At 44.9% G+C, this 26180-nt stretch overlaps 1 protein-coding gene across 1 annotated transcript; it reads right to left on the reverse strand.

Annotated features, from left to right (window-relative positions):
* Nucleotides 1-286: 286 nt before the first annotated feature.
* thbs2a (thrombospondin 2a) lies at nt 287-23142 on the reverse strand. Its single transcript, XM_036546360.1, has 22 exons — nt 22869-23142; nt 22219-22290; nt 20919-21481; nt 20225-20309; nt 16703-16902; nt 15132-15272; nt 14478-14571; nt 13466-13636; nt 11507-11683; nt 10764-10937; nt 10279-10406; nt 9866-10018; nt 8205-8423; nt 7205-7312; nt 6154-6313; nt 5351-5469; nt 4791-5025; nt 2090-2317; nt 1672-1943; nt 1129-1226; nt 867-1006; nt 287-321 (listed from the first exon to the last, which is right to left on the reverse strand). The coding sequence occupies exons 2-22, from the start codon at nt 22283-22285 to the stop codon at nt 287-289; spliced, it is 3567 nt and encodes a 1188-aa protein (XP_036402253.1). The 5' UTR covers nt 22286-22290; nt 22869-23142.
* Nucleotides 23143-26180: the final 3038 nt, after the last annotated feature.

The following is a 26180-nucleotide window of genomic DNA, read 5'->3' on the forward strand; positions in this document are numbered from 1 at the left end:
ATAAAACTAAAGGAAGATGCAAAAGAGTTGGTGCCAGACTGCATAATGGAAAAAAAGCGTGATTTTTTAAAATTGACTTTCCTCTTTTTGCCAGTGAAAAAAGAACCATTCCCAAATCCAAATATTTCTGAATATTTGGAACCATTAAAAGTCTGTTTTAACAAGACCTTTAATGAGATTATAAATCATTATAATCAGACAGGTGACAATCACAGGAGGTGACAAGCGTAAACAAAGCGTGATTTTGTAGCCACAACCAACACAGAACAAACATCCCCTGTTACCATTACCTTACGAACATAGAGGGGAACTCCGGATTATCTGAGAGTTGAAAACAAAGTTTGATCGTCTTAACACACAATTTCTCTATATTTCTGGATTGCATATTGCAATAGGCTCACAGTATTCTAATATTTAAATCAAAACTAGAGGTCAACAATTTCACAAGTTGTTAACATGTTAAAAATATTTAAATATGATAAAGCAGTGCAAAAGCTCACACAAGTAGCAGTTTGTAATACACTGGATAGTACTGTCTTTGTTATTCCCTTTTCAAGGAAAACTGTCAGGATTTTCTGTCATTCCACTGATATAAAATAAGCACACTGCAGTAAAGTTTTCCTTCTTTAATGTAAAATGACAATGCATATGAGGCACAGCTACCTAACATTCTAGAATCAGAGGAGCTTCTGTTGAAGTAAATTCGGATCAATTTCAATCCAAAAGGACCATCCAGCTCCTGGGCAAATTCACCACTGGTGTTTAATGGGCAGTTCCATTCTAATGATTCTTGCATTCAGTTACAGTTACAGTGTCAGTTACAGAGTGTTACAGTTACACAGTCAACTGAGACTTTGGTTACTTACCTCTGCACTCGTATTTGAGGTCTGAAAAGAAGACAAGCTCTTGGGAGAAGACAAAAAGCCCTAGCCTTCCTCCTGCAAAGGTCTTGTCGTAGACAGGACCTGAATCAGCCATAATCTGTTTTCCTTCATAAACCACCACTCTGGAAACCAGAAAAAAAAACACCAATTACAATGTGGCTGACCTCCATTTCTCACATATCGCCCCCTGCTGGACATGTGTATGGCAGGGGCAGTATTTGATGCACAAAGAGATATTCCTCACCTGATGAAGCCAGTCTTGGGTCTGTGGATGAGGTGCCACCTGTAGGCGGTGTAATCTTTCCAGCCAATGTTCTTGGGGTCATGCCACAGGGTGCGGACCTGAGGGACATTCAGGGAAGAGAACAACATTGATGTGTGATGGAGGGGGTGAATCTTACTCTGCAGTATGGTGAAAATTTTTAATGCATATTTTAATGTCCATGTAGGAATGAGTGATTGGCCTGAAAAGAACAGAAAGAGAGAGGGCAAGCACATGGGAACTCCATATCTGTCCTGGATGATAAGTGAACTTCACTGACTGTAGCAGTCATGGCTGCAGTTTGGAGCCACCCTCTTTGTTTTTTGTTTTTTTGTTTGTTTGTCTTTTTCAAGGGTCCTGGGATATGATGGCAAATCAGAGCAGGTCCTGTATGACTCTAGATTGAGGGTTTTTTGATGCTGACATCCATGCTGCATTTAATTGTTTGATTTTTAGTCCAGGATCAGGATACTTCCACAGAAGCCTGTAGCCCGCAAACTCAGGGAGGGGGCCCTGCTCACTCACCTGTCCGGGGGTGTTGCCTGTGTGCCACAGGGCATTGCGCAGGTGTTCGCCGGTGCCCGTGGTGGAGTTGACCACCTTAAGTGAGACGCCGGAGATACCGAATGCTTTGGATGGCTTTTCCTCCCAGTACGTCTGAGTGATCTGTTTCCACATGACCACATAGAACCGGGCGCTGGACTGGTAGCCGAACACAAAGCCGGCATAATCATCATCCCGGTCTGTGTTCACGTAGAATGTGCCACTAAAGTCCACGGCGTTGAACTCATCGTAGCCTGTGGCATGAGAATACGAGGGACAAACGGGACAAATACTCATGTCATAAAATCTGTACTCCACCATGGTAATAGAAAATGTTGTGTATACAGAATTGAAACAATGTGAATGGGTAGAAATGCATATCTTAATATATCTTGCTTACCCACTGCAATACCAGGGTCTGAATTGGCAGTCTGTACCAGCTCCTTGCCCTGGTGCCTCACCACCCAGTTGGGATCAATCTGTGTGGTGCCCTTGGGGTCCAGATGCACCATCTGGAATTTCCGGAAGTCAGTAACGCTGATGTCGTTGTTCTCAGGACAGACATCAAAGATGTCAGGGATGCTGTCGTTGTCAAAGTCGTCCTTGCAGGCATCACCTCTGCCATCTCCTGTTGGGGGAGATGGAGCCATAAACGTCAGATGGAAACGTTGGCTAGCCTTATGGAGGGATCCTGATTTAGACTCGGGCGCTTACAACTGGCTCTGGACTTTTCAAAGGCTCTCTGCTTCCAACCAACGATGTGTTTGATTGGAAATTTATTTTCATAAGCAAAGCTACTGGGTCTGTAATCAGCGAGCTGCGTTTCAAGTCAGCCTGCCTTCGGTAGCTGGCATATATTTAGTGACAATGAAAGTTGATGGATCTCGGCACAATTCACAAAGGTAAACTTTAAAAATAAACCTCGGTAATTGCGACTGTACTGGCTCATAATAATTTCACTTGGCTGATGAGTTGAATTTTGTGTTACTAAGATTGTATGATTTAAAGTGTCAGTAGTATTACGCTGAGCACTCAACCTAAAAAAGCAATAGAATCAGAAGCACCAGACTAGTGCTGGCCTACAGTGAGTTTCATATAAACTAATGGAAAAAAAATTCAAGTATCAAGCCTAGCTTGACTTCGATAACCTCAGCCAAACGCAATAAGAAATCTCAGCTTCGGTCTTTTCATGCCATGACAACTTCCACTGATACATGTAACTGTCTTAGAATGGAAAGTCTATTAGAAACAGACCCCATGTGTTGAAGGGCGATGGGACCGGGGGGCTGAGTGCTCACACAAACGCCAGCGTGCAATAAAATGTGACTCGTAAGAAGTAGCTGCGTTTGCTCTGCACTTTGTTATTGTGTGGCGGTCTGTCTTGAGTCTATCAAATAAACACCATCTGATTATGTGCGAAAAGTGTGAAAGCACCTGGCAGGAGCACCTCCTCCCCACAGTGTTTCCAACTGCACACGACAAGCAAACTGCTTCCACTCCCAGCAAAACTTATGGCAGCAAAAATAAACCAAACAAGTAAATGCCCCTTGGAAAAATAACACTAGTGCCACAAGAATGCCTGTTCATGGGAGAGCAGATGTTCTTAAGGTAAAGTAACTTCAATCCCAACCTTATCCCTTACCTAATGTTGACCTTATTTTTAACTTTAACCTTCATGCAGCTAGTGTCAAAATTGTACACATATTGGTGAAATGGGTCAGTGCTGGACAGAGTACAAGAGTTCAGTCACAGTCTACAGAGAACAGGCACAGGTTAACAGATGACTTCAACATCATTAGCTGCTATTGCCTTCCCATGACACCAGGAAATTGGGTTATAACGCCAGTCACAGATCATCACTATACCTCGTTGCTGCCAACTCACTCTGCCCTGGCTGGTCTCTACAATGGAAGCATTCCTATCTGATTGGACAAGAAGGAAAACAGGGCAGAAGTGAACGTGGGTATATGCAGTTTTGGCTGGGAGGGTGTAAGAGATTTGGACATATGTGGGTGTAGGCTCGGGTGGGACAAGGAGACAGACAGCTGCACAGGAACTCCCACAGAGCTAAGATGTGAGGTCTGAAACTGGAACCTTCCTGTGTTTACAGGCAAATCCCTGACTTATGGCTAGCTATTTCTCCGTGCATATGCTTCACCTTGGGTGCTTCAATGTAAATACAGACTGTTTTATAGGTTTGTCTCTCTAAAAACAAATAAATCCTCAGCGCAGTGAGAGTGCAGCAAAAGACTGAGCTTGTTCTAATTGTGATTGAATATATCTTTCTCAGTCTAGTCCCCAGAGGGACATGAACAACGCACACACCTCATCTCTGGATTACAGTGTTTGACATTTATGGTCAGTGTCTCGTTGGTTTCATCAGTAATTTATCAGCCTTCTGGCAGTTTGAACAGAACACAATCAAATGCCCTTTCTGACTGCTAACAGGCATGCTTGAGCAGCACTGCAGGGTAGCGCTAAGCATACCACTTTAGTTCCAGTATTGCAGATAAAATCCAGCTGTGGAAACTTCTTAAAGAATATTTCAATGTGTCACAGGATCAAGTACACATTGTGAAAGACAAAAAACATTTGCCTGCTTTTTTCATAAGCAAACAGACACAAAAAGTCCACTAATATGACGTTTTGAGATGGTGTTTAGTTACCAATTATAGCCACAATGCTAAACAGTGGTTATTTTACACTACACACTAACAGACTAACCAACATGACCTAGAAAAACTCATGGCAAGTTCAGTAAACTATTTGTGTCTCTTTGTGAATGGGATTAAAGAAATAAATGGCTGGTGATGATGCAGTGAGACCAAAACTTGTTGCTATATGTGTGTAGTAGGGCATTTATAATTATCCAGTGCTGGTGCAGATATTGGAATTACATTATTTACCTGTATAGGAGATGACCATGTCTGAAGTCTTACACTGTGTATTTGTGCAGTTGGATATTTAAAGATACTTATAAGACACCATGTTCAAGGGGTATAGTAACAGTGTCTCAAACTGGGATTTGAACTTGTGACCCTCTAGTCACAACAGCTACTCTTCACCCTCTCCCCAGTTATGCAGTGTCCCCCATGTCTTACCGTCAGAGTCCAGCTGGTCTTTGTTGGGCACAAGCCTGCAGTTGTCCTTGTCGTCTGGTATCCCATCATTGTCATCGTCGTAGTCACATGCGTCCCCTTTGCCGTCCTTGTCGTGGTCGGCCTGGTTGGCATTAGGGATGTAGGGGCAGTTGTCCAGGTTGTTCTGGTGGCCGTCCTCATCGATGTCCTGGTTGTTGTCACACTGGTCTCCCACCAGGTCGTTATCAGCGTCAGTCTGTACAGAGAATAGTTGCCAATTCACTGTTTACTATTAAAACTCTGTTTACAATACCCATGAAATTTTGATAAAGTCCAATTTGTGCACAGGAAGTTAAAGTAGATAACAATTATGATCTGCAGTTGTGTATGACAAAGGCTGCAACTAAAAGGTTTAAAAAGCCTATTGATCAAAACAAGACTTATTTAAGAAGAACATTTTTAAATGGGTAAATGAGAATGCAAAGGATAGCACTCTTAAACAAAGCAAAAAAAATCTTTGAGGATGCCATCATTTTGTCATTTTGTCATTACCAGGCTCCTCTGGCTCCGCCCATTCTCACCTGGTCAGGGTTGTGCATCAGTGGGCAGTTGTCACATTGGTCGCCCACGCCGTCCAGGTCGGTGTCCTTCTGGTCAGTGTTGTACACATAAGGGCAGTTATCATGCTCATTGAGGATCTCTGAGGGGAAATATATTTGCATCATCAGGTTAGCGCTTCAGTTCTTTTCCAGTTCTCCCCCCTGCAGGTACATGTGCCACCCTCCCATTGCCGGGGAGAGAAGTAATCGATCCATCATTTTCAAGTCAAAGGAAGAATGCTTGGCTGCTGGGACAAGCTAGAGCCGGGACACCATATATCTTCATTGTTGGCGTAATTTACTGGGCTATGTCTGCGTCGCTTAACCTGGAGCCTGCCATTTATTATTCCTTCAATCCTTATTCAACGCTGTTTTCCTCAAAGATAATGCCCATCATATTTTTATCAAAGAACAGCCTGCGAGCGAAATGCATTCCTCACTTCCTTAAAATGATGTCAGTATGTCTCTGAAATGTAATTCGTGACCCCCCCCCCCCCCTTGCTAGTATTCATATAAATGTGTTTGTAGTTTTACAGTGTACAGGAGAAAGGGTTGGTAATTTCTACTTATCAAAACTTCTCTCAGTGTTTGTAGCCTGTTGCAACTCATATAAGGAGGAGAGTAACAATTACACTAAACCCACACTAAACTATTACCTGATATCACAGGTATCACAGTGCTACCATTTCACTGATATAAAGTATAAAAGTGAACATAAACCCTATGCCAGTTGCCGTAATTGACAGCACAGTCCCTCCAGGCATGGCGCCAAGTGGCGTACGCACCGTCTCCGTCGATATCGACCGCGCAGGCATCGCCCTCGCCGTTGTTGTCGGTATCGATCTGTGCAGGGTTGTGCTCGTAAGGGCAGTTGTCGCAACGGTCTCCCACGTCGTCCTTGTCGTAGTCGAACTGGCGGGGGTTGTACAACAAGGCGCAGTTGTCCTGGAGAAATGACAAAAAACAGAAATCTTTATAAATTTTCCTCATTCAAACTGAACCTCTGCTTTGGTAAGAATAGTAAGGCTATCTATTATATTAAATTAAATTTAATCACATACATAAGGGAACACATCTGAGATTAATGTGGAAGTAAGGAGATCTTACAATTAATACAGTAGTCCACAGCTAATGATAGGAGAGTGAGGCTCCATAAACTCGATAACAGATGCCGCTGTAAGCTGCTATCAATGACTCACTAATTTGAATTGATTGTAGTGCTTTTCAAAGCGTGGCAAAGTCTAATGACTGATTCATACACATCATACACTGACAGCGCTTCACCAAGCCACAGGTTCATCAGGTTCACCAAGCCACACTCTTCTATCATGATTCACAGTTAAGCTTCAGCCAAGTGGGGTTAAGCATAAAGGAACCGGTGGACCATTTGTTGAAGGTAGTCAAAAAGGCCACATAATCGTTCGAGGAGATGCTACTCTGGGGCAGTCCCTCAAGCATCTCCAAGCATCAAAAGCCTGCAGGCTCACATAACTCCCAAACCAAAATTTACCTACGAAGAAGTCAAAGGCTATGGGTTGGTCCATAAATAATACTGAGTGGATGCCTGTACTAGAAGGGCAGAAACTGGCAAGTAATCAAACAAAACTGGGTTACTCTAGGGAGGACAAAGTTGCATAGCTGCGGTAGGGGTGGTGTGGGCTCCACTGACTATGATGCAATGCAACTTTATTTTTTTAAACCCAACAAAAATCACATTTTGGTGATGAAGTCATGTTACTCTGACCCTGCCTTTTGAATTATGCCAGTGTTATTCAGCATGGCCTCAGTGGCACTCACCCTCTATATACTGTATTTCAATACAATAATGCATCTCACCCTCTCATCGACGATCCCATCATTGTCATCATCCTTATCACAGGCATCCCCTTGTCCATCCTTATCAAAGTCTTCCTGCCCAGAGTTAGGAAGGCTGGGGCAGTTATCCTATAGCATTAAAAAAAGGAAAAAGTGAAATAGTTAAGTACCATTTTTTATTTTGGTTCTCGGTTTCAGCCTTGCTCTTAAAATTTAGCAGGTGTTATTACTGTGTCATCAAATATCGTTTTCCCACACAACTGATTTCTTCACTGTTACATTGTTCAAGAGGACAGACGCACACATACATACAAACACACACACACAGACAGGCAGACAGACAGACAGACACACACATACACACACACACCCACACACACACACACACACACACACACACACACACACACACACACACACACGCACACATGCAGACACATGCATGCACATAAAATTGCACATGCTGTACCCAAAGTTTTGAACTCTTTAAAAAGTGCAGTGTAATTACAGAGCTGTATAATGTTTTGTCTCCTACAGCCGGCTAATTACTTCATGCATGTTGTAAACCTATGAAGTATAAAGCCCCCAAAAATGCCCATTAAAGTGAGTTATTCAGCCATAGACCCCTAAAACACTTTTAAGTGGCAACTTTTAAGTTATTAATTCATTTTGAACTGTCTTTATATCAAATAATAAGATAAATGGGCACTTTGGTTCTCATATGGATGTTAACTGAATGTGTGACCGTGTGTGTGTGTGCGTGTGGGGGAGTGTCAGCAAAAGAGATGTTTTCTTCTGTTGCTTTTAACTGTGATCAAAATTAAAGGGGACTTACTAGGGTGCATGTTCAATGTCAGTTTTTCTGCTTTGATCAAACATTGTCAGATACCAGTGCTTCATGCAAAGTCACATATAAATAAATAAACCACGCCTGTCTTGATTTCCTATCCCTCCATCATCTCAAAATGTTATGTGTCCTTCCTACAGTTTTTCATCTTAGCATAGGTTGCAGATTGGGTACCTTCTTGCAGTGATAGGTGCCATTAGTGCTGCACACAAGGTTCTGATTGGGCCATCCATCCAGGTCCGAGTCCTCACCGCAGATGATGCCGTCCCCGGCATACCCAATCTTGCACTCGCACTTGTACATGGGGTCGCTGAAGTGACTGAGATAGATGCACTCAGCAAATTTGTGGCAGTTGTGGGTCTTGTCTTTGCAGGGGTTCTCTGGCTCGCACACCTGATGGTTGGTTGAGAGGGAGTTAATTATTGACCTTGACTCACTCAGCTGATGGAGCATTTCAACTCCCCACGTCACTCAAAGATGGAAGACAATAGGTTTCTGATGGACCTTTGCAAGACTAAATGAGGTCAAGGCCTAAGAGCAGTGTGTCAATGAGCATTCATATGCAGTAACCACTACATCACATTCTATGTAACTTTGGAAATCACTGCGTACTGTCTGACCTTAAAGAACTTGCATAAGTGAATATCAACACGTGATAGGGACTGCAGTGCAGTTTTCACTTCTTTAGGGTGCAAAATTCATGCGCAGATGAAAAACAATGCAATTATTAAAATCTGAATCTTTCTATGCCCAAACTTGTATAAATACATTCAATCCATTTTAAAGACAATGAACAAACAATGTGCTGCTGGCCTGATGTCTGAAGCAAACCCCAAACCTTCTAAGAAAGCAGATAAATCACTGGCCCAAGATCAAAGTGCAGTGGAAGATGCCAGCTGCTACAGCGTTTGAATCACCATCAAGCAGTTAGTCTCATGTGTTCCGTGCCCAGCGACAGGCATGGAAAATCAGCTATAGTGGATTGTCTATCAATACGAAGACTTATCGTAGTTTACCTCGGGTTTGCCCAGCAAGCTATCACAATATTTGGACCATTTTTCTTCCCTGGACGACATATTTGGTATGGGGCGTTCATTTCTCTTGTTGAGAAGAATGCATTTTGGAAGCCCTTGAAACAGAGCCTTCAGCCTTTCAGCAGCCATGCCTAAACTGCACAGGAGCCCAACGGAACGACCCCTCGTCAACATCAAACGGCATCCTGACAGCTTTAGAAGATATAGCGCTGGCCCTGACAGTTTATCAGGAAGCAGAGGGCTCTGTCAGGGCGAAAAAGAAACAAGCTCTGGGCAAGCTGGATTCCAGGAGGGCGCAGATGTGGATCAGGAAGGGCCCAGCTCACTGACTGCGTGCTAACAATCAACACGGAACCGTCCCAGCTCCATGTCCGCGGAATGCAAGGGTCTGGCTCGTGCAGAAAGCTGCGCGACTCAAGTGCATTTACATGGATCAGTGGGTTAGTAGTGAGGCTCAGTTACAGTGAGGCTCACTGCCAGCGTGATGCAGTTATCTCATCCATTCAGCTGTTTTGCTTGTTGTTTTTCTACACTGTTGGACTTTATATTGTGGCCTTGAACTGAGCAGGTATTAGCCCCTGCTGTAAACTTGGCATCGAGTGCAGCGTTGGGGAAAGATTTGACACATGGGACACGTGTTTGCTGTTAAGACCAATAAGTGTGTACTGTGCTGACTCTCCCGTGCTTCTAGTTCTAACTGCATCACCCTCACATCTGGTGGCCCAGGGGCCTGGTCTTCAGGAGCGGCGCATGCAGATTTAATGAAAAAGAATGGCATGAGTGGTGATTGCTTGTTCTCACCTGTTTGTTCTTCTTGGCAACCTCAACGCCCATGCCAAAAGGCTGGTTGCCCTTGTACCGAGGTGGGCAGGGAAGGCAGTGGAAACCTGGGTTAGTGTTGATGCACCGCTGGGCCCCGTTCACCTTGAAGCACACGTCCGAGACCATGTCACACTACCAAGGGACAAAGTGAGAGAGAGAGAGAGAACATTAAGTAATTGTTCATTCTTACATAGACACACTAAGTAAAATGGCCTAGTAAAGACCCTCTTGAAGCTGATTTCTAAATTAAATAGAATTGAGAAAGGACTTTTTATTTCCAGCACCTTACATGAATGTGTACACTATGTTTTTGTATTTTTGTGAGGTCAGTGCTTTGGCCTTTGCTTCCCTTTGCTGTGTGTGTGTTCTGTTTTTGTAATTCCTCCCTGTACCTCATTGACATCCTCGCAGAGAGTGCCATTGCCCCGGAAACCAGCTGGGCAGGGCCCACACTCCCAAGATCCATCTGGAGCGCTGGTGCACTCCACCCCTCCAAAGCACGGGTTTGAAAGGCAGCCATCTATAAGAAGCACACAAAACACACAGCAAAGAAAGGACAGTAAGAGGACTGAAGTTTTTGCTAGTATTTACGGTCAGCAAATTGAAACTAGGGACAAAACTGCAATTTTGCCATTGGAAATGTTCATCCTAAATGCAGCTGAAGGTGCTCTGTTCATTATGAATTTGCTATAATTAAGCCACACTTTGCATACATTCGGCCCCACCACTGAACCCCCAATGCACTGCCAAATGCTACACTTGCACTTAATGCTAAGTCACAGAGCCTTATTGTTTGATATGGGAATGCTAAAGTTTGCTGCACCAGTACATTTAAAGGACGGACTCTAGATAAAGTAATATCTGACACACTGCTTACCCACGGGGCAGTCCTGCTTGTTGCAGACTTCAGTGTCTTTGGGATCTCCCGGGCACTTTTTGCCGCCATACTGGGGCCGTGGGCTGTTGCAGACTCGGGTACGGCCCCTGTAGCCACCACCGCAGGTTAACGAGCAAGTTGCCCACGGTGACCAGGGGCCCCAACCTCCATCAACTACACACAGACAGGATCAGAAAAGGTTACATCACATAAAGTACAATACAGATAATACCTGAAATAACGCAGACAGGTGCACAAAATTCACTATGTCATATATCAGAGATGAACTTAACAGAGGTCAACTTAGATGAAACCTGATACCATTTGTATTTGTTACTAGCTTTCTTTTTCACACCGTTTCAGAGAAAAGCTATTTATTTCTAGTCTGGCATTGGTTCTGCTGTCCCTAATTGTAATGACAGTTTAAATCAGCCTGCCTAGGGGCAGCAGTAATGATTGTGGCTCCTGGTGAGTGAGTGACCACTTCACTCTGACACAAATTACCTCAAATTTACAAATTACCCCTGGAAGGAATTACTTCATCTGTGCAGGGAAGTTGAACATGTCTGAGCTCAGAATCTGACAGGAAGGACCATTAGAATGGAAGTGGTTCGAGAATGCCTCTGATTTTCGTGTGTGTGTGTGTGTGGTTGACTAAATCCTCATTTCTACTAGATGCTGCTCAAAAAAGAGGGTCCCTGACCGCGCTTTGCTGTTTGTCCTCATGGGGATACCGCACTCACCGGGACAGGGCTTTGCCTCGCATTTCTGGGTCTCCCGCCCGTTGCCCTCGCAGTCCTTGCCACCGAGCTGTGGGACAGGGGCATTGCAGTGCCTGATTCGGGTGATCTGCCCCTCCCCGCACGTCACCGAACATGACGACCATGGCGACCACAAGCTCCAACCACCGTCCTGACGAACTTAAGTGGACACACAGATCAACAGCAAGTCAAACACGGTGACAGAGAGGGATGAAAAGCAATATAACTGATATACACCCAGGCTTTCCAGTAAAGTGATATCTCTATTTCAGATTCTTATTACATAAACTATATATATCATAAACTTTGGCTACCCCACTAGCCCTGGACAACAATTTGAATTGGGGGTTAATTTTATCTGAGAGGTAGTGATTGCAGGGGGATTGGCGGGGGCGCAGGGCAAGGGGATAAGATATAAATGATCTCCAGTTTCCAAATCTAGGACACCTCCACATCGACATCCTCTCTCATCTGGTCGACCCTTCTGCGCATCTGAGCGCATTCCAAGCCAAGCCCTTCCTCCCGCGTCGGGAGGCTCAATCTGGCCTGCTTTTCTCCTTCAGAGGGGAGCTTACTGGAAATAAATTCTGGTGTGTGTAATGCAGTGGGATGCCCCTTAGAGGAATAGGCAGCACTTCATCACTGCATCATTAATCAGCCTCAGCGGATAAAGGAGGGAAACAGAGAGAACAAAGCACATATTCTGTGACTCAGAGCGAAGAGCGGAAAACCCGAGCAGATGATGTGTTTTGGGTGGCATTTTATTCCTGCCCAGGAACACCCTTTAAACCAGGAGGGGGACTTGGCCAAGTCTGCTGTGGCTTGAGTGCAATTATTTTTAATATATTTATTTGAATGTACAGCACTTTTCTCACACTCAGAAGTGCTTTATGTCTTTCAGAAATTAAGATAAAATGGTTCATGGACAACACCCCTCATCTGGCATTGTCAGCAGGCCCCTTTCAGTCTTCATCAAAAACTACAATCCTCATGCTGATTTTTCCTCATTACACAGGGTGTCTCCGGTTTCCCTTGACCGACAGGTCCAATATCATCACCCTATGACTCTCCACCCAATACAGTCAATAAGGTTCCACTGTACCCCCCATGAAGTAATGATTCAATATGGCCCCACCAAATTGTGCTCTACCCAATAGAAAGTCAAGTCCTGTTCCATCATGTCGTGCTCTGCAGAGCCATGGTTCGAGAAGGTTCTGCCACATTGCGCTGTAATACAGATTCCAAAAACTTCTGCCCCAGTGACCCCACAGAAAGAGGCCTGCTCTCTCTGACATTATTTACTTCCTCCCCCAAGATGCCACCAGTAACTCCCCGCTGCTTGGGTTCACTTTGGCTTCACTATTTGTCTTTTATTTCCTTGTGATTTTCTGCCACCCTTCACAGATCTGACAGCTATTTGCAGTTATTGAGTAATTACTATCCCCCCGAACACAGCCACTCTCACACATGGGAACAAAAGCATGTGCACAGACAGGCATGCACATTGCAACAACTATCCATATATTCCTGCATTTCTCATTTCAACACAATGGCCTGCTGTAATTGCAAGCCAATCCTTTTCTGTTGTGGTGCATCGGAGTCCATGAGGTATGCTGGACCAACGCAGGGCTTAAATGGCATATGAGCTCCTACATGTCATTGTACTTGGGTGCTCTGCATGGTAAATGTGCTAACCTCCAAAATGAACCTGCATGCTCTGTATGTATGCCTTCTGCCATGGCACATATATCCTACCGCTGGATTTTTGATGCTGAACCCAATGAGCCCCAATTATTTTGTTACACACTGTCATTGTTGGTAACGGAGCCTGCCATTTTATAGTGTTATATAGATGAAAAGATTTCATCTGTGCACATTAACTGCAGAGAAGATTAGTAGTGGCATCAGTGAAGATGTCATAATTGTACGGCAGTGACTCACCGCGGCTGTCGCATTTCCCCAGACTGCACTTGCGGGTCTGGATGGAGGGGCCGGCGCAGGGGTTGCTGGTGGCGTCACATGACCTTCCCCTCTGCTGGGTCCCTGTCCCACAGGTGACTGTGCATTCTGTCCACTCAGACCAGGGGGACCAGCCATCCTCGCTGTCATTCACTGCTCGTACATGCACACACACACACACCACACACACCACACACACCACACACACGCACACACACACACACACACACACAGACAGGGAAAAAAATGTGAGCGTCTTTCTCAGAATGTAGATGTAGTGTATTTCAGCTTAGTTCCTTTCACGCTTTCCCTATCTCTCCATCTTTCAACTGCTGCTACAATGTTCATTATGTGAACCAGCAGAGAAAAAAAAAATCACTGGCCGAGCTGTTTTCTAGCCAGAGTTTCACATGACGTCATGCCTCTCTGTCCGAAGTGACCACTTCAGAGTGTGGGAGCGTTGTGCATTTGCGGTTAATCTTGACGGATTGAAACAGCAATAAAAATGTGTGGTTTGCCCTTAAAGACAAACAGGCTCTGTAACAATAACAGCTCTCTATTATTAAAACTTAATAAACAGGGAGAACTATTTATCCCACTTTTTATGGGCCTTGAAGGCCCGCTTCTAAAACTAGCCCAACATTAAATTGCTTGATGATGAAAAAAATGAAGACTGTGCATGTGTGTACGCTAGTGTATGCATGCATGTGTGCATGTACATATATGTAAACACAGGGACATCTGTGTGCATGTGTGTGCATGCATATGACTTCATTGAACTGGGTGAATTAGATTCACAGTGCATACAAATCCACTTTATGCTTCAAAGGCAACACACCCAGCTATTTTGTTCTCAAATTAAGTCTTTTAAACCTAATCTAAACATCATTAATGCAAAACCAGTGAGCGCCTCCATTAAAATGGTGTGTTACAGTGACATAAAAGCCCAAAAGATGACCAAAGACATGAGGTTGATCAAAGAGGCATAACTCACAGAGACAAACAGGGCAGCACTCGCCCTCGACGAACGAGGGACTGGCACACGACACTGCCGGGCAAGTGATCTGGTGACACACTATCTTTGACTCCTGTGGAGAGAACAGTACTATGGTGAGAAACGTTCGTTGATTGCTCTACAGAGAGTGGTATTACTCTCCATTTACAGACATTGGTGCCATGCTCCAATTGGTGTCACTAACCACAGTTCATTTGTTAGCTGACCACAGGCTAGAAATCTCTGACCTGCAGAACAGAATATGTAAAAATGATTTTGAAAGGTCACAGGCTCTACATTGAAGAAGCTTGGCACGGCCTTCCAACCTCTCCACCCCTCCACTACACCCTTCATACCCGTATGACATGCCCTCTCCACCCCTCTTCCACACCCTCTCCACTCCTCTGCCACACCCTCTCCACTCCTCTGTCACACCCTCTCCACTCCTCTGCCATGCCCTCTCCACTCCTCTGCCACACCCTCTCCACCTCTCTGCCACACCCTCTCTACCCGTCTGCCACACCCTCTCCACTCCTCAGTCACACCCACTCGACTCCTCTGCCACACCCTCTCCACCCCTCTGCCACACCCTCTCCACCCCTCAGTCACACCCTCTCCACCCCTCTGCCACACCCTCTCCACCCCTGTTCTCACCTGACATGTGCACTTGGTGCAGCTGTCCACAATCCAGTCCTCCTTGTCCTCAAAGAGCCTGCCGTCCTGCCAGCACATATGCTTCTCCTTTGAGTTCTTCATCTTGCCGAGGGCCTCCCTCATGACCGTGTTCTCCTCAGTCTGACAAGCGAGGACAGACACAGACGCACACAGGTCAGCTTGCTGTCAGAATGACTGACCTGTCCAAGTTTTGTTGCAGGGACACTGTGGAAATTTGCACAAATAGCTTGCCGCACACCTTGGAGAGCACTGAAAAAAGGCGCACTGACAGGGTGCAGGTGATGTAAGGGCACGTGTGATTGGTGGATTCTGTAACATTGTGTTTACAGTGAAGCAGAGAGACTAGACTGTGTGCTCTCTGGCCCCTGCAGTGATGGGAACATTTGCACATTGTAACCTTTGACCCTTTTGGACAGCAGAGGAATCCTGGCTGCTGCGCTGAACACCAGGGAACTGTCAGCGAGAGGGTCAGTGCCAAATTCCTCATTCTCTAAGCTCCCAATGTGTGTGTGTGTGTGTGTGTGTGTGTGTGTGTGTGTGTGCATGTGTGTGTGTGTGTGTGTGTGTGTGTGTGTGTGTGTGTGTGTATGTGCATGTGTGTGTGTGTGTGTGTGTGTGTGTGTGTGTGTGTGTGTGTGTGTGTATGGGTGTGTGTGGATGTGTGTGTGTCAATGGTGCCTGGCTGTGGAACACCAGTCAGGCTGTAAGAGCCTGAGGGACCTGCGTTATGGAGCAGTTTTCCCAGGATCTCGCCCAGACAGCCTCTCTGTGCCGCGTCTCCCAGAGGAAGAGCAGGGCTGTTTAAACAGAGCCAGACACTGAACTGCTCCCACTCACAGTCACAGAGCACTTCCCATCTCCCGATAAAAGAGCTGTGAAACCGTCAGGGATAGACACGGAAAATTACACAGACTTCTGCTGCACTGCAATGTCTCCTCATCCACAGGTGAAAGGGTTAAGAAGACCAGATAAAAACTGGGATTTGTACAAGACCTCTTTCTCCACTTGAAATTTCAAACGGCGTTAGTGAAGAAACTACTGCCCAGAGTGGAGTTTTAACCCTGGACTGTTGTTTTAACCTTATACTCAGGGAGCACTCACATGTCTTCATACTCTTGAATGTAGCCAAAGAAAATTATTTAAATACTTAATTATAGTTAAATCATTTACCCTGTCAAATGTAGTGGTCTATTCTCAGTATACTGGCTCAAGTCAACATCAGGGTTGCCACATTGAGTGGCTGTGAGTGCATTCTCCCACCTGAAACTGATCAAATCTTATCTTATACCACCCATGTCTAGTCCTAACTCCATCCATATTTGCATGTCAAGAGTGGTCTATTTAAATGGGAAACACTGACCTTGGATCAGTGCTTTGAAACACAATCTGTGTGTGCAAACTTGTTTCTCACTTCACATTTGTAGGTGTGACAGACTAGCCAGATTATGTCTCCTGAGCTGGGATTCCAAGATCCTTTTAGAGAAAGCACAAATATGTCTTTTATTTAAATTCCATAACTCCTTCAAAGAAGCCTGTTGTTGGACACCCACCACTTTCTGCAGGCCGTCCATGAGGTTTCCCACGACGACGCGGAGGCCCTTCAGCTCCTGAAACAGGCTGCTGAGCTCCTCGCAGGAGCGCTCACACACGTCGGCACTCGGGCTGTCCGTCTTCTGCCCGATGACATTGGTGGTTATGGCGGGACTGGCGTCCACCATCTCTGTGGTCTCGCTCACCGCGTTGGCCTCATCTGCCAGGAGTGTGGGGGGAGGGGGGGGGCATGGGTGTGAGAGAGGAAACACCAAGCTCATTAAGGAAGGCAAACAAGAGAAGAGGTAGAGGCAGACGACAGGTGAAAGCGAAAGGGAAAAGTGGGGGGGGGGCGGGGGGGCGAGAGTAGGCGAAGGGGTAGCGGCGGAGGGGTGAGGGAGAAAATGAAGATGTCGAGATGAAAGAGAGGAGGGAATGTTTCTAGATAGAGGATGTGCGGTGCTCAGGGCCTGCCGCGCGCGGGGCCCTGGGGTCACGGCGCAGATGGCGCTACCACTCCAACAGCGCCTCAAACAGAAGCCCATTCACCGCCTGCTCTGCCGAGGTCACTGGTTCGCAGAACTGCTCCCCCGAGAAAGGGTGGTAGTCAACCATATTACAGATTCTATCAAACAGAGCGAGGTGGGGCGTGGGGGGGGAGGCGGGGGCTTACTTAAAAGATTTCCAAAAGAAAAAAAAGAACACATCTGGGCGCTCCTTGAGCGATGAGAAAACCATACCGCCGCAATAAATCTTCATTACCCTTGAGATGAGAAAGTGCTTGAGAGCATTCAAGGAAGCAAGATTAGTTTGTTTCATCATGTGATTTTACATGCATTTAACAAGCTAAGAGCCAGTCCTCATCTACGCAGACAGATTTACAAGACGGGCAGAGGCACTGTTTAATGTTGGTCCTCTCATTTTAAAGCTATTTTTAAGTGCTGTTGCAGAGCAAAGCACTGGATTCCATCTAGTTTAATCAACCCCAGTGTTCCGAAATTGTACTTTCTAAACTACACTTTCTCCGCTCGTGAAGCATTCGGCTTTAGACTTGCAACATTTTCCTTACAGTAAACCCAAACCTTAACTTCCAGCACTATGGGAAATCTTGTTTGATTAATGTTAGAGTGTTAAGCTGTGGGGATCTGGGCAGCTTTCGGATGTCTGGACAGGGTTCGCTTGAGCTGAGCGCCTCTGGGCGCATTATCAGGCTCCGCGCAGATTAACAGACGGAACTTGGCAGCGCGTGCCATTTTTCTTTTTTTCTAACGGCATTTTAAAAAGGAAGCGTCTCCTTATCCAAGTTTGCAGGAGCAGCGTGGTCTCTCCCCGCGGCGCATCCCGTTCACAGAGCGTTAAAAACAAAATCACGACCAAGTCCCATGGCTCCACTTGCGGGTCTGAGCTTCAGCGGAGACCAGAACATCTGACACACCAACAACGGCCATTACTCTGAACACGCTAATGCAGGTCAAGAACATGGATTTGTGTCTTGATTGTTGTGCGGTGACAAGACCCCTCGCACTCCAGAGGGGCCATGAAGGCCTGACAGGTGGCTTTGCAATGTTTTTTTAATCCAATTCCCTGTGTTAAAAGTGAGTCCACCAACGCCGCCTGCCCCAGAGGGTATACGTGATCCAGCAGTAATCAACACAGATGTGTATCACGAACCCAAACTCACAACTCACACCCAGCAGCTCTCCGACCTATGAGATCCAGCTCCTGCACTCATCCACACACAGCCCCTGTCATGTGATATCGCTCAGAGGACAAACAAAACCATCCATGAAATCATCTCAAGCTCCCTGACATTGCTGGATTTGAAAATCGAACAAAAAAATGTAGTTGGTGCTTTGCGAGCAGTTATGAATCTTGAGGGCCATTGTCATGGTGTGTGTGCTTGGCACAGCAGCTGAACACTTTCCCGATGGTTAGCATTCAAATGCTTGTGGCCCTGTCCGCAAAAACTAAAAACACATTTTTAGCCCCAATTACATATACATGCTAGATGATCACTGCAGTGTAAGCTACTGATACATTTGAGAACAGGCCATGGTGCACTAATGTCCTCCTACCCTCAGGCTGATGCACAGAAGACACAGATGGACACGTATCTCTGGCTGAGAGACCCGTTAGGAATTTGCAACCGTTCTCCCCGTCAGCCATGTAGTTTCAGTTAGATGGATGGAGGAGCGGGGACTCTAAATCACCAGGTCTTGCTGGCCTAGTTTGCCTAAAAGCGTCCCACTGGAGTCAGAGCTTTGTTTGGTTTTTCTTTTTTTTATGTTGTATCTGGTGAAGTCATTTATGTCCCTGGTGAATTTCAAGCTATGAGTGTGTGTGTTTGTGTGTGTGTGTGTGTGTGTGTGTGTGTGTAAGAAAGAGAGACAGACAGAGAGAGAAAGAGAGAGAGAATGGGAGAAAGGCAGAAAAAAAAGAAGCAGAGGAAAAAGAAGAGAAGCTTGCAAGCCTCACAACTGCTTCCCATTAAAAGCTGGATAAACTATTTCCTACGTGGCACTTTTCTTTATTATAACGAAGTGACTTTTTGTGCTGGCATTATAAATATTTGGATGCCAGTGCAAACTTTCAGTCTCTGGGAGCGTCTAGACATTTTTCCACTGTGGAGCCATGCAGCTGCAGTACTGTGCAAAGTGTTTGCCTGTGTTGATGGTACTTTATAAATGCACACAAAGCCTGTACCTTTGGGCGGGTACCTTTGTCATGGTGCAAAAGACCCTCTGCAGTGAACCTGATTCCAAAACCCCAGGCCTTTTGCTGGGCTGTGAGGGACATATGCCCGAAGGAAATCTTATTTCCCAGGGCATCTGGACCATCTCAGCAGCCCTGTCTGTGTGAGGATGGGCCTGTGACTTCAGGGCACCACGCCCAGTATGAACATAGCCATCCTCAGAGAGAAGTAGCCCCATTGGCCAACTAATGACTTCACTGCTGTTGTGTGTGTGTGTGTGTGTGTGTGTGTGTGTGTGTGTGAGGAAGTGGTGGTGGGGGGGAGAGGCACGGAGGTTGCAACTACAGGAGCAACTGCTTCTTTTTTTTCAGTCAAGGAGAATTGCAGTGCACTCTGCCAGTGCAAATAAATGTAAACATCTGTGTCCCCTTTTGTTCTGCATTGCACACTGGCTGACCTCACGCCACCAAGCCGACACGGCCATTTCTTGTAAACATGATGTAATACAGTAATCTATTCCCACGTATCAAATCTGCAAAATTCCCCACTTAAACAAAGAGCTGAACGCAGGAAGCATCCGGTCTGAAAAAATGCACGCTTTCTGATGCTCTTCCAGCTCACAGAGCAGTGCATTCTGGGTACACTTGAATGTTTTTTTCTTGGTCTGTAGGAAAACTGACCAGTGACCTTTGACCCCTAAATCTGTTCTTCGGAGACCATAAAACTCTAAATCATGCACATGCAGAGGGTCTCTTTGGTTTGCAAAGGGGGATGGTGCTCTGTCTTCCCCTCACAGTCGCATGTGATAGAGCTCCTTCTGTTGTGAGAGCCATGCCGTGCATTCCCTTACCTGGCTTGGTGATCTCACAGCCTTTGTTCCTAAGGATGTCATCGACTGGAGTGTCGAAGATGAAACGCACGTTCTGAAGCAAGCCCTGAGAGAGGACAAAGAAATGCATTAGCCCCTGTGACTTATTTCAACCGAAAAAAACAGTTTCAACTCATTAATTCACTTTCAAATTAATCCTAGCTGCACTATGCTGGGTGCCTGTCAGCCGCTGAGGGATTGTTTTGTTTCCCTGAACACTTCCTGGAGTCAGAGTCATTCACCCCATGTTCTGTGGCTTGCACAATTGTGCGTAATGTGTTACAAATTACAGGTTAAACTAGCAGAGTTTGTGAGATACACCTATAAAACTGCTCTAAAATAAGACGGCTCAGCTGTTTCTAAAAACCTTAATTAGGATCCAAGACATTTAAAGCAAAGGGCTCCCATTTTTATGAATTTCTTATTTTTAACAAAGCGTCATTTTCGGCATCCTATCACGCAAGCCACGAAATGGAGATGGGAAATCTGAGTCTCTACGTCTTAGTCAACTCATAAAAATACCCAGCATGGTCATGAGAAAGCAAGTTTTAAATACACGTCATCTATGAGGTGCAACGGAAATTTGCATGTTGGCAATATGAGTTTCCCAAGGGTAAATCACCTCAGACACAACAGCGCCCCGTGCAGACCAGACGGCTCACGTGTCTCCCCTTACCCTGAAGTGGTTCTCACGGATGGAGCCCTTGGCGACGAACATACGGCTCCCCTCGGCTCGCAGGTGCTCGTAGAAGGGCTCGTCCAGGATGAAGCTGTCGATCAGGCTGCAGCCCACGTACAGGTGGGCGTTCTCGCCGTGCACATGCAGCGTGATGTTCTTCCACTGCGAGTCGGACAGGTCCACGTCCTCGAAGGACACCACGTTCTGCGAGCCGTCCGTCCAGTAGACCAGGTCCAGCGTGTTGGCGCGGCCGTTGGACACCACCTCAAACTGCCGCCTGGCGCCGGGGCCCTCCAGGCCCAGGAGGGTGCCCCGCGAGCCGCGGTCCTGCCGCATGGTGGCGGCGAACACGAAGCCCTCGTTGTTCTGGATCTGCCGGAGGATCTGCTTCAGCACCGGCGCGGCCACCGGCGGCAGGTGGTCGAAGCGGATGAAGCGGTACGCTGGCGCGTCGGGGTCATGTCCCCGGAAGAGTTTGGCGCCCAGGGTCTTGCGCGTGATGTGGCTGACCTCGAACAGGTCGAACATGGTCTCATCTTCCACCTCTCCTTCTGTGGGCGCTGTAGCAGTGGGCGGGGGTAGGAGGGAGGAGGGGATGATGATGTCAACAGTTGTGACAATCGAGGGAAAAACCTTGTTACGATACACAGCGTGCTTATCACACAAATTAATATCAAACACATACATACACATACATCCAGACATACATTCTGAGAGGAAACCAGACAACCACAATATAAAAAGTTATTCCATTGTTTAGGAGCTCTTGTTCAATACTTAAGTGAGAGAATTGTGCTGTAGGGCTTGTTTGGCAGTGACACATTTGTAAGTCTGAGCAACTGTTGTTTTTATAGGAGAAAAAAATAATACATTTCTTTCTCAACAGTTATCATTGAACCCTAACTGTTAATGGGACATTGTAAAGTGAAGAGCCAAGTAATTTCCCCCAAGGTTTCCCTTAAGCAGAAAACAACCCACCTGTTCTAATAACTGACATATTTTCAATGCCACCTCCAGAAACTGATCTTGCATTCTCCACTATACTGTTTCTCATGCAACTTACATGCACTTTGTAGTCTTATTCCATAAGCATTTTGTTTCTTTTGTTTGAAAGACGTCAACTTTACAGTCACAGTTCTGTGCAAGAAAGCATTTTTAGGGCAGTAAAATAATATAAACTGTTGCTGAACCGTGAACAAACAAAATAAATTGCTTGATGTTTTCCCCTGCGTCTTAAATGATTGAGATACAGTAATTGCGCTAGAGCGGAAAGGCGGCTCCTGCACAGTGAAATTACCTTGAGCCACAGCTGAGGCGCACAGAAATAAAACGGGCAGCCAGCAGACACCTCTCCTGAGAATCATAGCTCCTTCAAACACAGAAAGACAAACAAAGTCGATCGTTGCACACAGTTTCACAATCCTGGCTAATTAATTTCCGATTTACTCTGATGATTGAAACCCACTGACAAATCAATTCTTTCAAAACTTTCTTCAAATTTGGACATGCCGCGCACTGGTTATCACACTCTCTTATAAATGACAATGAATTGTCTTTGAATTTATGAGTAATAACGTTAATTATAGACTAAGAAGTTTGCAAAACCACGTATACTGCTGAGGCTGGATGTTAACAGACAAATGTCACCACAATTTCATCGCACTTATTGCCGGTAAAAGAACGACAGGAACGCACTTAACTAAAACATCCGAAAAACAATTTTATCAAATAAATTGATTCAATCGCGTCAGAAAATAACATACCATACAATCTGTGCAATTTACACATTAACTTAATGTATGTTCATCTATAAAAATGTAAAAGAACTCTAACTCTACAAAGCTGGGAGGACAGTCATCCATTGCTATCTCATAGCTCAAATGAACAAAAAAAAAATCATCAAATTAAACTAAAGTTCCCCCATGGTGCTGAATCACTTCACTTTACCTGGTACAAAAGTGCAATCCTTGAAAAATTGTTAATGCGTCTTTTAAATATCCACTGAGGAAATGAGAGGGAAATAGACAGTAGACAATATATTCTTCTTATAAATATAACACAAACAGGGTAAAAACAATAAAGCGGTGCGCAAAATTAAAACTCCACTGAGTCGACAAGATCCACCGGCGCCAGGATGTGAGTGTTAGTGACTCGGGCGCTCCCGCGTCTCCCTCTTATATACAGATTAGTATGATGCTGTCAATCAAGATACTTGGGTCGGCTGTCGTGTCGGAATTACATAATTCTACTCTGATCGCACAATTTGCTCATATACCTGTTTGAAAGCGGCAGTACCGTCCCCCATGACCCCCGCCTCCATCTAGCTCCCACCCCCGAATCAAGCCCACTTCATTTTGAGAATCCAATCGGAATCTGGTGTCAGGGAGGAGTCTTTCTGTGGGGGGAGTGAAAGTGCGCGACGGAGCAGCGAAAGCACAAGTTGCATCCACTGAAGCTGTAGGCACTTGACGTCCATGGGAGGCAACAGTCGCTCCACACACATCAGCAGTACATCTGTCACCTAATCATTATCACACAAATACGTGGACTACTGTAGACCAAATATGTCACTTAAGTTTTTTTTTTTTTCATTATTTTGCCTAATTCAGTTTTAGCGCAACCTGTGGATTTTACCATTAACTGTTTTCATTGTTTTGTCTGCGCCGGAAAAACCGTCATATGCATTTGTTCAGTTTCGACTTGATCAAATGTTAAGGTGATGTGTATGGGCTTCGGGCAAATTAGTGGTCTTGGATGTAGAGGATTAAGGCGACGGAGTCAAGATTAGGTAGGGTGGGAGCTGGCTTTGACCTCGTGGAAATACAGTTCGCATACACGTCCCAACAGAAGTATGACACAATGAGTTCAATTACGTTTCAAAGTGATACTTCATAAAACAGGCACAAATTTCCTCACTACAATGTAGGGAGCACGGGAAGTGCTGAATCCCCGCGACAGGGACGCGCATTTGGTGTTGTTATGGTGGCACACTGGTGTTGCACTTAGCAGCTGTGCATTTCACACCTCCGCGAATGATTTCAAGAGAGCCTAGCATCATCCTTGCCCAGAATGTGCGTGTTGTCAGCAATTTGTTAGAATAGTCAGTCAGCGATAGGCACAGGGGTATTGTGTAAACAACCACTTAAGACGGTTTAACAATTAAGCTTTCTGTCGTGGGGTTTGAACTTCGGGATACGTGCACGTCGCTGGCAAGAGTTGTCTGGAGTATCTGGAAAGAATTCGTTTTTTTTCTCGGACTTCTGCTTCTCTCTGTGGTGTCAGAAAAGACTGGCTCGTATATTTCTTTGATAGAATCACACATTCCTGAGGATTTGGAGGAGTAGCTACATTAAACAACAGCAAGCATCCCACTACGCGTCACATGAAGACAGCTGCCGCGTTTTTACGCATCTAGAGGAGAGAATGTACCATGTCTTACCAAATAGGGCAGTATTTAAAAATGTGACGGTTTTATCAAAAATGACCTGGGAAGAAAGACGAAAACACATTCTCATATAAAACCCAATCTTAGGCACGATTTTTTTTATTTACCTGGGTGTGTGAAGCAGTTTTTATAGTACAAAAAGTCTGTAGCAATAGATGAGGCAGAGATTTAAGACTGAGTATGACAAAATGTCTCCCCTGTTCTGTTATTAATTCCACTTTCCTGACACGGAAAAAATGACAAATTGGTTCCCTATTTATCAGTATTGCTCTGTAATTGTACAGATACATGAATTTAACGTTAGACTTAAGTTCAAAAATTCTACGGTTGTAAGTTTGTACCTCCTTGTTTAAATTACTGATTGTATTCAGGGCTTTAAAAGGGACACACTAAATTCATAAGTAAATAATACTCAAATCTCATCGGATTCATTGGGACTACAAAGATAAATGGAGTTTAGCCGCAATTCAGGTTATATCTACGTCGTTGTCCTACTCATATATTTAAATGAAAATGGCGATGAAATTGATTTTTTTTTTTTTTTCTGAATAAAAATTGAAGTGAAGACGAGACCATCTACCATGTCATCTAATGTTGGTCTGACCCAGATACTGTGTGCTGGGCACTAGTGTTAATCTTTTTTCATTTCTTCATAATATGGAAACCACCCCTTCAGGAATTGCCATTTGCAAGAGCAGGTCTGCCAGGCACATGTTTTTGAAATGGGCTGCAGTGGACCATATGGCAGGCTGAGTGAGGTGGGCTTCTGTGTTTGATCTGAATTTTAGCAGTCCAGCAAGCGTAAGGGAGATGGATGTGAATTTGCCCCTTAACAATTCTCTTTCCGGTCTCCAGTTTCCAAGGCATGACTTCATATTGTGGGTCTGTGGGGTTTTTTCTGAGAGAGAAGGTTAGCGTAATGTGAAGGAATTTGTGCAAGAAAAAAAAGGAACACCATGCTGAGCAGGGGGACTTACTGAATCACTCACTGTCATAAAGGTGCACAAGGCCTGTGTCCCTATTGGTTGGTTCAGCCTCCAAAGACCAAGGGAACCCAATAAAAGCATAACCCTTCAGCAGTAAAACAGAATGGAATTAAGTCAGCTGGTTGTCTTTTCAGTAAAAGTTACCACAAATCGACCGCTAACAGTGACTGTGCCAAAAATGACTGAGTCACACCAATAAAATCAGTTTGGCAGGGGTGACTGTGGGTTGAAAATACCAGCCAATAGCTCCACCAGCTGGGAAGTGGGTTGGTATTTGACATTTACCCTTAAACAGGCTATTATTATTATTATTATTATTAGTAGTAGTAGTAGTAGTAGTATTAGTACTAGGAGTAGTAGTAGTATTAGTACTAGTAGTATTAGTGCTAGTATTAGTATTATTATGATCACCATTTTCTTTCTTGTATCTTGTAATACATCTATAGAACTGGGTCCAGACAATTGTCCTTGGGTGCTATAGGATAGATTGTCTTTCACGTAATGGAGAGTATCCTCCACAAAATGTGCGTTGTTCCAAGGAGGCTTTTTTTTTACAAGCTTTATTATTATTATTATCATTATTATTATCACATTTTCAATATAGATATTTTCAATACCACTGAAATTTACGGTATAGGTACATATTGTGCATTACCAAGCCCAGGTTAAGGGCTAAATTACTTTAGAGTTCAGAAGTGAAAGATGATCCTTGTATCGTTAACTTTACTCCACTCCATCAAAAAAGTGAAGCTTCAATGTGTGCTCCTGGGGAAGCTGCTGTGATAAGAAGGAAAGATTAGCATTAAAAAAACTGAGATGTAGTGTCAA

Source organism: Megalops cyprinoides, chromosome 15 (genome assembly GCF_013368585.1).
Source record: "Megalops cyprinoides isolate fMegCyp1 chromosome 15, fMegCyp1.pri, whole genome shotgun sequence".
NCBI classification, from domain to species: Eukaryota; Metazoa; Chordata; class Actinopteri; order Elopiformes; family Megalopidae; genus Megalops; species Megalops cyprinoides.

Coding starts and splice junctions, on each gene's coding strand:
- thbs2a (XM_036546360.1), bottom strand. CDS start 22,285: ATGATTCTCAGGAGAGGTGTCTGCTGGCTGCCCGTTTTATTTCTGTGC. Junction 21,482..22,218: donor CGCCTCAGCTGTGGCTCAAG/GTAATTTCACTG, acceptor CCACTGCTACAG/CGCCCACAGAAGGAGAGGTG. Junction 16,903..20,224: donor CTGTGAGATCACCAAGCCAG/GTAAGGGAATGC, acceptor CACTCCTGGCAG/ATGAGGCCAACGCGGTGAGC.